The 8,421-nt window shown below is 52.2% G+C and overlaps 1 protein-coding gene across 1 annotated transcript; it reads left to right on the top strand.

Moving 5' to 3' along the window:
* The first annotated feature begins 472 nt into the window (after positions 1–472).
* On the top strand, positions 473–5,736 carry CENPO (centromere protein O). Its single transcript, XM_010002229.1, has 6 exons — positions 473–530; positions 1,481–1,650; positions 2,005–2,116; positions 2,253–2,512; positions 3,787–3,958; positions 5,612–5,736. Exons 1-6 carry the CDS (start codon positions 500–502, stop codon positions 5,734–5,736), a joined length of 870 nt encoding a protein of 289 aa, XP_010000531.1. The 5' UTR covers positions 473–499.
* Positions 5,737–8,421: the final 2,685 nt, after the last annotated feature.

Genomic DNA, 8,421 nt, shown 5'->3' with positions numbered 1-8,421 from the left:
CCCCCAGTGCACAGACCCCCCGCTACCTCCCTAACTTCTCGACCCCCTCAGCCCTCGCTGGTGTGAAGGCCCTGCCTGCCCAGCTCCCCCCTGTCCCTGTCCCCTTCAGCCCTGCTGGTGCAGGGACCCCCAGCTCTCCTCGTCCCTGCCCCCCTCAGTAGGGTCCCCGGGGGTCCCCGCTGTCCTCACACCATCTGTGTGGGGAGAGGTCCGGGTGCCTCCCTGCCGTGCCCCCGGGACTGTGGTGGCTCTTCAGGCTGGTCCTGCTTGCCAGAGGCCACTGAATCCTGAGGGCTTTCCTTGTGGGGCTGATGTGAAGTCCTGGCTTATATAACATGGTGAGTTAAAAGGTGTCATTTCAGCCGGCCTGGGCACATCTGCGAGTCCTGCTGCAGCAGCAGGACGAAGAGGAAGGGTTGCTGAGGAAGAGCTGTCACTGCACCCTGGCCAGGAAGAGCCAAGGTTTGCCTTCTTCCTTGCAGGAGAGTGGTGAGGGAAGATGGAGGAAAGGAAAACATACTCACCAGGTGGTAAGCTGTCTGGGTACTGCACTTGGGTCACACCAACACTAGGGAATGCTCCAGGCTTGGGAAGGAGTGGCTGGAAAATGCTTGGGGGAAAAGAACCTAGGGGTGTTGGTTGACAGTGGCTGAACATGAGCCAGTCTGTGCCTAGGTGGCTAAGAAAGCCAACAGCATCCTGGCTGGTAGCAGCACTAGTGTGGCCTGCAGGACCAGGGCAGGGATTATCCCCATGTGCTTTCGAGGGGAGGTGAGTCTCTTCTCCCAAGGAACAAGTGATGGAACAAGAGGAAACATCCTCAGGTTCTACCAGGGGAGGTTTAGATTGGGTATTGGGAACAATTTCTTCTTGGAAAGAGTTATCAGGCCCTGGCCCAGGCTGCCCAGGGCAGTGGTGGAGTCCCCATCCCTGGAGGGATTTCAAAGCCGTGTAGATGTGGTGCTGAGGGACATGGTTTAGTGGTGGCCTTGGCAGTGCTGGGGTAATGGTTGGACTTGGTGATCTTAGAGGTCTTTTCCAACCAAAACAGTTCTCTGATTCTACCCTAGAAGGCTTGGGGACATAAGTGACCCCCTGGCTTGCTGAGTCTTGAGTCACTCATGGCCAATTTAGGGTATGGTGACTTCAGGGAAGTCACTTCACTGCTCTGGATACAAGGTTAGAAGTAAAACTGGGAATTGCAGATCTTTTGGGATTGGGCCTGGTGCACTTCCATCTCACTCTGCTTTCCAGGAGCTAAGCCAGCTGGTGTGAGGCACCCCAGTGCTTAGGGTCTCCTGGTGTACAGCCTTGCTGTTTAAAATTCCCAAAAGCTTCTTCACCAGATGTTTGCCTGTCCCCTGCCCCTTTGGGAAGCTGTTGTGATTGCTGTGCAGACCTGCTTTGTTTCGGGTAGGGCAGTACAGAGCTTTCCTGGTCACTGCCTAGATATCTGAGCCTGCTGTGCTTTTCCTCTCAGGGGTGTTCACTCACCTGGAAATGCTGGAGAGACAGGCTCACCAGGCAGCCCTGAAGCAAGAGGAAGAGGAGCAGCAAGAAGAGAAGCTGGCCAGGCTGAAAGCCAGAGTGCAGGAGCTGAGACTCCAGAGGGATCAGCTGCAGGCTAAAGTGGACCTGCAGCAAAAGGGGGTGAGAAAGGGCAGAGAGAGTGGGGATTTACTGAGGTTATTCATACAGGGTCAACTGCTGTTGTTTTTATTTTCCTTTTTTAAGTGACACATAGTCCTGCTGACCCCTGTTCTCAGTACCAGGTAGTCCAGAACTGCTGAGTCTACTTGATTGAAGGTTGTGTCAACATTTTTTTAACCCTTTAATTGAGCTTCTTCTCCCTTCTGCTGCTTTATTTCTTCCCTCTTCTGCTTGAAATGTCATCTCATTTTTCTCAGAGCTGGGTTATTATATCTCTGTAGCCTGACTGTGTTCCCTGCAGTGACACCTTTGTGTCAACTATTTCTGACCTCTCTTCTCTTCTGGCTCTTGTAGCAACCTGGGAAGGAAGGAGCTGTCTCAGATCCAGCACAGCCCAGTGCTCGGGCTGTTGTAGAGTGGAAGGTAAAGAGCATTGAGACCATGCTGAAGCTCTTCTATCTCACAGGTAATGTCTGAAGATCCCCCCTGAGCTAGCATAGTATGAGGATGCAGCCCCTCCTGTGGTCTGTGATGCCCCAGCAGAGCTGCCTGGAGGTGATGAGTGAAACCAACCCCAAGTAAACCCTCTCTCTGGCCCCAAGGGATCAGCGGGAAGCGGACCAAGCGGGGGGTGTGTTTCTGTATCAGCACGGCTTACGAGGGCACCTACTTGGATTTCTACTACTTGGACCTGCTCACCAAGCCAGAAGTGCAGATTCACCACCACTCCATCCCCATCTTCATCCCCCTGGAGCAGATTGCCAAGAAGTACTTGCAGACGGACATCAGGCGCTTCTTGTCTGTCCTGTCTGACCACCTGAACGCTTACGTGGGGAGGAGGTACCAGGCAGACCAATTACAGGTACCAGTGGCTGCAGCACTGCTCTTCACCTGTCCTCTTCCCTTTCGTTTGCCAAGGGTTATGAGGCTCTGAAGTCCTGGGGGAAATCGTGGCACTTTTCTTTATGTGGAACACTCACAGCTCTGGTTTTAGAATGCATCTTGTGTTCAGTTTTGGGCCCTTCACGACCAGGAGGACATTGTGGGGCTGGAGCATGTCCAGAGAGGGGCAATGGAGCTGGGGAAGGGTCTGGAGCACAAGTGTGATGAGGAGCAGCTGAGGGAACTGGGGGTGTTCAGCCTGGAGAAAAGGAGGCTGAGGGGAGACCTTCTTGCTCTCTGCAACTGCCTGAAAGGAGGTTGGAGCCAGGGTAGGGGTTGGTCTCTTCTCCCAAGGAACAAGGAATGGGATGAGAAGAAATGGCCTCAAGTTGTGCCAGGGGAGGTTTAGATTGGATATTGGGAACAATTTCTTCCTGGAAACAGTTGTCAGGCCCTGTCCCAGGCTGCCTAGGGCAGTGGTGGAGTCCCCATCCCTGGAGGGATTTCAAAGCTGTGTAGCTGTGGTGCTGAGGTGGCCTTGGCTGTGCTGGGGTAACAGTCAGACCTGATGATCTGAAAAGTCTCCAATCAAAATGATTCTGTGATTCTAACTTCACAAATTATGTGTATATATGACTATAAAGTCAGTTGCCCGTTTCATCAATTGCCACGTACTTGGATGTCTTGCTCATTTAAAATTTACTGCCAAACACAAACCTGTCCCCTTCTCCAGAGGTCCCTCAGCTGAAATAGTTACAATGATGTAAAAAGCCTTTGGAGGATGTGGCTTGAGGGTGCATGAGCACGAGCAAAACCATTGCCCCAACAGAACAAGGGGTAGTAGCTTGAAATCTAGAAGAGGAAGATTCTGACTAGGTATGAGGAAGAAATTGTTTATGCTGAGGGTGGTGAGATACTGACCAAGGTTGCTCAAAGGGGTGGGAGATGCCCCATCCATGGAAATATTCCAGGTCAGGTTGAATGTGGTTCTGAGCAACTTGATCAAGTTGAAGAAGTCCCTGGTCACTGCAGGGGGGTTGGACTATACGGCCTTTGATGGTCCCTTCCCACCCAAACCAGTCTGTGACTTGATGATTTGTTCATTTAAGCCTTCCTCACACAAGGTGTGGGTGAATGTCCAGCCACCCCAGAGCACACAGAGCTGATGTGGAGGTTGGGGACACTGCTGCCAGCAACCTCCCAGTCCTACACCAGTGGACTTTCTTCTCAACTTTCCTGTCTTTGTCCCTCCAGGAACACTTTTCAGACCAGATCGTAGGAACCATGCAGAGGAACTCCTTGTGTAACCTGCTCATCTTTAATTACAACGTGTCAAGTAAAAGCCAGACCTTTCTGTTCAATGCGAGGCTGCTCTATGGAGATCCCTGTTGCAGCCTCCCCACTGAGGTCACTGTATCTTCCACACGTGAGTGACAGGGCTGGGGTGTGTCAGGGGGCTGGAGTATGGGCGGACCCCAGTGGGGTTCTGCAGGTGGAGAGGGTTTCTTTCTAGTTCAGTTTGGGGACAGAAGGGAGCAGGCTGCAGCCAGAAACTGAGGACCTTAGTTGCAGTTTGTTCCAGTCAACTGACACCTTTGGACTCATTTCTAATCCTTGAAAACCTGGCACCCAACCCTGTGACCTTTCCATAAGGTGAGGACTAGTTGTAGGCAAATAATCAGGATGTTTTCAGCATCAGGGATTTATTTCACTTGGTGCAATTAGCTAAGTGGCTAATTGAGGGCTGGTGTTCAGATGTCTTGCATTGTGCAGCCAGGCCCTAACTGTGCTGGCACGTGCTGCAGGGCAAGGGCAGAGAGAAGAGAGCCAGGAGTGAGGGTGGTCACCCCTTGGAAAGGGCCAGGGATGCTGTGAAATCATGGAATTAAAGAATGGTTTGGGTGAGAAGGGACATTTCAAGGCCATCTAGTCCAACCCCCTGCAGTGAGCAGGGACGTCTTCAACTAGATCAGGTTGCTCAGGGCCCCATCCAACCTGGCCTGGAATGTTCCTAGGGATGGGGCATCTCCTACCTCTCTGGGCAACCTGGACCAGTGTCTCACCACTCAGTGTAAACAATTTCTTCCTTATACCTAGTCTGAATCTCCCCTCTCAGTTTAAACCATCACCCTCTGTCCTATCCCTACAGGCCCTGCTAAAATACTGGTAACAAAGATCTAAAAGCTCATAACCAAGATCTCTGCCTTAAAATCCTGCCCTGACACCACCTGCTCCTCTTCCTCTCTATCAGTAATGCTTCCTCCTCTCAGGATGGCAGAGACTTAGTGTCCCGTGCGGCCCTAACACTCTGGGCACAGCTGAATCCTGCATCTGGTGTAACAAAGCATGGAATCCCAGACTTGTTTGGGTTGGAGGGACCTTAAAGACCATCTAGTTCCAACCCTCTGACATGGGCAGGGACACCTCCCACTAGACCAGGTCACTCCAAGCCCCATCCAACCTGCCCTTCAACACTGCCAGGGGTGGGGCAGCCACAGCTTCCCTGGGCACTAAAATGCCAAACTGGGCTGAGGAATCCTCTTCCTGTCTGTCCCGCGTTTCCAGCCGTGCCGTGTCCCATTTCCAGCTGTCTGGCTGGGCTGCCGACCAACGTGCAGCTAGATGGAGCTCTGAACAGAGGAACTGCGACCTAATAATCCCCCGATCTGCCACCAGTTGCAGGCCTGATAGCTCCTGGGCTTGCAGTGAGGCTGGAGGAGGAGTCATGTCTTCTGTCCACATTTTTCCCTCCTTTCCATGCAGAAGCTGCTTCCTTATAGGTGCAGTTCTGCCTTTGCTCACAGCCATCAGCATCTTCTGAGCTGAGAGAGCACGTAGGTGGCTCTGACTCCCACCTTCCCAGCCTCACCCTTCAGCAGTGGGTGTTTCCTAAGCGCTTGCGCTCTCCTCAGCCATCACATCCCACGGGGGAGCTGCAGGGTTGGGAAGGAGAGAGAAAGGTTATGAGAAGAAAAACTGGCAAGTGAAAGACTCCCCGGGGACGAGGGAAGAATGAGCAGCAAATAGTTTTATGCTGTTAGTTTCCTTTCCTCACTGATCCCTCTGCTTCCCTTGCCAGCGGATGCTCTCACGTTTCTGGCAGAGGTGGCAGCAGCTCACTCGGACCTGTTCCGCCGCCTGGCTCTGCACAAAGCCTTCCCCGCCCTCCGCAGCGCCGAGGGAAGCGCCCACCCAGCCCCCTGAGCCAGCCTGGCTCGCAGGAACGTGCCTCCCGAGCTCTCTCGCCTGCAGGGGGTGATCTCAATATGCAAATATTTTCCATGGACTTGCCGCACTGCTGCTGGGAACGCCCCCGAGGAGCAACCGGCGCAGTTTGGATCTCCAGAGGAACGTTTCCTTGAGGCTCTGGGGGTGGTTTTTGTTGCAGGTGATCTTGCCTCAGTGCTGTTTACTTGTTTGAGTGTAGTTGGTGCCGCAGAACTCCACAGTTCTGGGCAGTGTCTCACAATCAGAATCAGAAGCTACTCAAACATCCAGATCTCGGTGTTTTGGGGGCAGTGCCCTGTGGATCAGCACCGTGCACTCATCCAGTACACCTCTAGAAGAGGACAGTGAGCAGAATAATCTGTGCCCTGCTTAAAACAGCCATGAAAGGGCTTCACTTTAGAAGCTGGAAGGGGCTGTGTGACAAAAGTGCAGTTTCCTTATAGCCAGCAGTACCCCAGGCCCTTGTGTGGGTGGTGTTAACACCCTCCCCCAAGCAAGAACTTCCCAGAAAATTCCACACCAGCAGCAGCTTTGTAGGTTGTCCCCTTCAGGCCTGGGGCAGCTGTGCCGGTGTCCTGTCATGCTTCAGGTCTGAATCAGATCTTTTAAAACTTGCTATTTTGTAATGGTATTTTAAAAACTTGTTAATAAAAGTTCTACCCTAGTGCAACTGCCATGCTTTAAGAAAAATAAATCTGTTGGTTTCTTTTTACCTTATAATGTAATTTAGTAGAATAGTATGAGATTTAAATGACAGTATTTTCTTCTGCTCATTTTTATGCCAGTCCCACAGGTGACGAGGCACAGGGAAAGCACTACAATATGTAATATAATAGTATATTATAGAAAGCACTGTAATATATAGTTGTGGATTTTTTAATTGTTTCTTTAATCATTAGAACACCTTGTCCAGATTGAACTGGACAACTTATTTAAATGTAACCTCCAGCTTGCCAGTGTCATAGCTCCAGGCAGTGATTCCTGCCCCTGATGTTCAGAACTCCTGGTGGAGGAAGGCTGGCCAGGCTGACACCCCCAGCTGAAGCTGCTTTAGAAGAGCTGATAGCTTGTGAGATGCCTGTGGGATGAGCACCCACTTGCTCATGTTTGGAGAAGCCTGGGCTTTTGATTTTCTTCTCCTGATGCCTGTTGTGCACCATCAAATTAACTAGGGGTGTTCAGCCTGGAGAAAAGGAAGCTGAGGGGAGACCTTCTCACTCTCTGCAACTCACTAAAAGGAGGTTGGAGTGAGAGGTGGTTTGTCTCTTCTCCCAAGGAACAAGCAACAGGACAAGAGGAAACAGCCTCAAGTTGTGCCAAGGGAGGTTTAAATTCAATATTGGGAACAATTTCTTCCTGGCAAGGGCTGTCAGGCCCTGGCCCAGGCTGCCCAGGACAGTGGTGGAGTCTCCATGCCTGGAGGGATTTCAAAGCCATGTAGCTGTGGTGCTGAGGGACATGGTTTAGTGGTGGCCTTGGCAGTGCTGGGGTAATGGTTGGACTGGATGATCTTAGAGGTCTTTTCCAAACTAAATGATTCTCCTAGTTCGGTCACGCCTCTGGACTTTTATCCCACAGTCCAAACACCCTCTTTGGGCTGTGTTTGACAGGTTGGGTCCAGATGCAGGTTTCTCCTGCTCCCCAGCATCCCTTCAGATCCCCGTGGGTGCTTCTTGCACCCACAGCCAGGCCCTGTGCAGGGCACTGCTCTGAGCAGGGCAGGTGATGGGTCTGGATTTTATTTCTTTCTGCTGCATAGATTGAGAATTAAACTCTCACATTTTTTTGTATCTCTGTTCCTGGTGGTTCGGTTCTCAGCTAAGCCCTAAGGGAGAGGAGCAAACACTAGCAATGGGAGGTGCTTGGCTTTTTGGGGACCCCTCCAAAACCCCTAGTAATCGTGATCAAACCCCTCTCAACATACCCCTGACCCCCAGAACAAAGCAGGCACAGAACCAGGCTTTGAAATTTAACTGCTTCTATTCAAGAAACTAGTGGTGTAATTACACTCTGCAGGTGCCTCCTTCCTGCCCCCAGCCCTGGCAGCATTGGGTCCCCTCCTTGGCCAGTCCCTGGTCCTCTCTCCCATCAAGTGACAGCAACGTGACAGCAGCGTCCAGGTGAGTCCCCGCGGCAGGGAGGGAATGGGCACAGTTAAAAATATAAATGTCGATCTGTACTCTTTATATATATATTTCTATATCTGAAATACATGATATCGGCTCCTTTCGTTCTCCTTCCCCCAGTCACAGGTGGCCCCGCACTCTGCATCTCCCCCATCTCCTCTAACTACAGTGGTTTGTGACGAGGACCAGCTTGGTATGACCTGACGGCAAACCCGGACACTCCCGGCTTGCAGCCACCGCTCCTGGCACGCAGGAGAGACGCGGTGTCCTCCCATCCAGCCCTGAGTTTGGATCTCCTTGTGCCGGGGCCCGGCGATGCTACTTTAATGTCACTGCGGTCCCCTGATGACATGGCCACCTGACCAGTGAAGCCCAGAAGATCTGGAAAAGGCAGCGTGTGTGTCCCTGGTCCCGTGCCCACCAGGGGCTGCAAGCCTGTGCGCGCTTGCACACCAGCCTGACCGGCCAGAGGAGCCTGGCCCTGTGTCTCCCTCCTGCTCAGCCACGGGCACGATGGAGCAAACCCCCCCCACCC

This window comes from Chaetura pelagica, unplaced genomic scaffold (assembly GCF_000747805.2).
Source record: "Chaetura pelagica isolate M959 unplaced genomic scaffold, ChaPel_1.0 scaffold107, whole genome shotgun sequence".
Classification (NCBI taxonomy): domain Eukaryota; kingdom Metazoa; phylum Chordata; class Aves; order Apodiformes; family Apodidae; genus Chaetura; species Chaetura pelagica.
This window is presented reverse-complemented; position numbering and strand designations above follow the sequence as displayed.

Bases quoted from the DNA above. Each gene is read 5' to 3' on its own strand.
- CENPO (XM_010002229.1), top strand. From the start codon at position 500: ATGGAGGAAAGGAAAACATACTCACCAGGTG. The intron at 2,117-2,252 runs GTAATGTCTGAA...TCTGGCCCCAAG, and splicing joins GAAGCTCTTCTATCTCACAG to GGATCAGCGGGAAGCGGACC. The intron at 2,513-3,786 runs GTACCAGTGGCT...TTGTCCCTCCAG, and splicing joins ACCAGGCAGACCAATTACAG to GAACACTTTTCAGACCAGAT.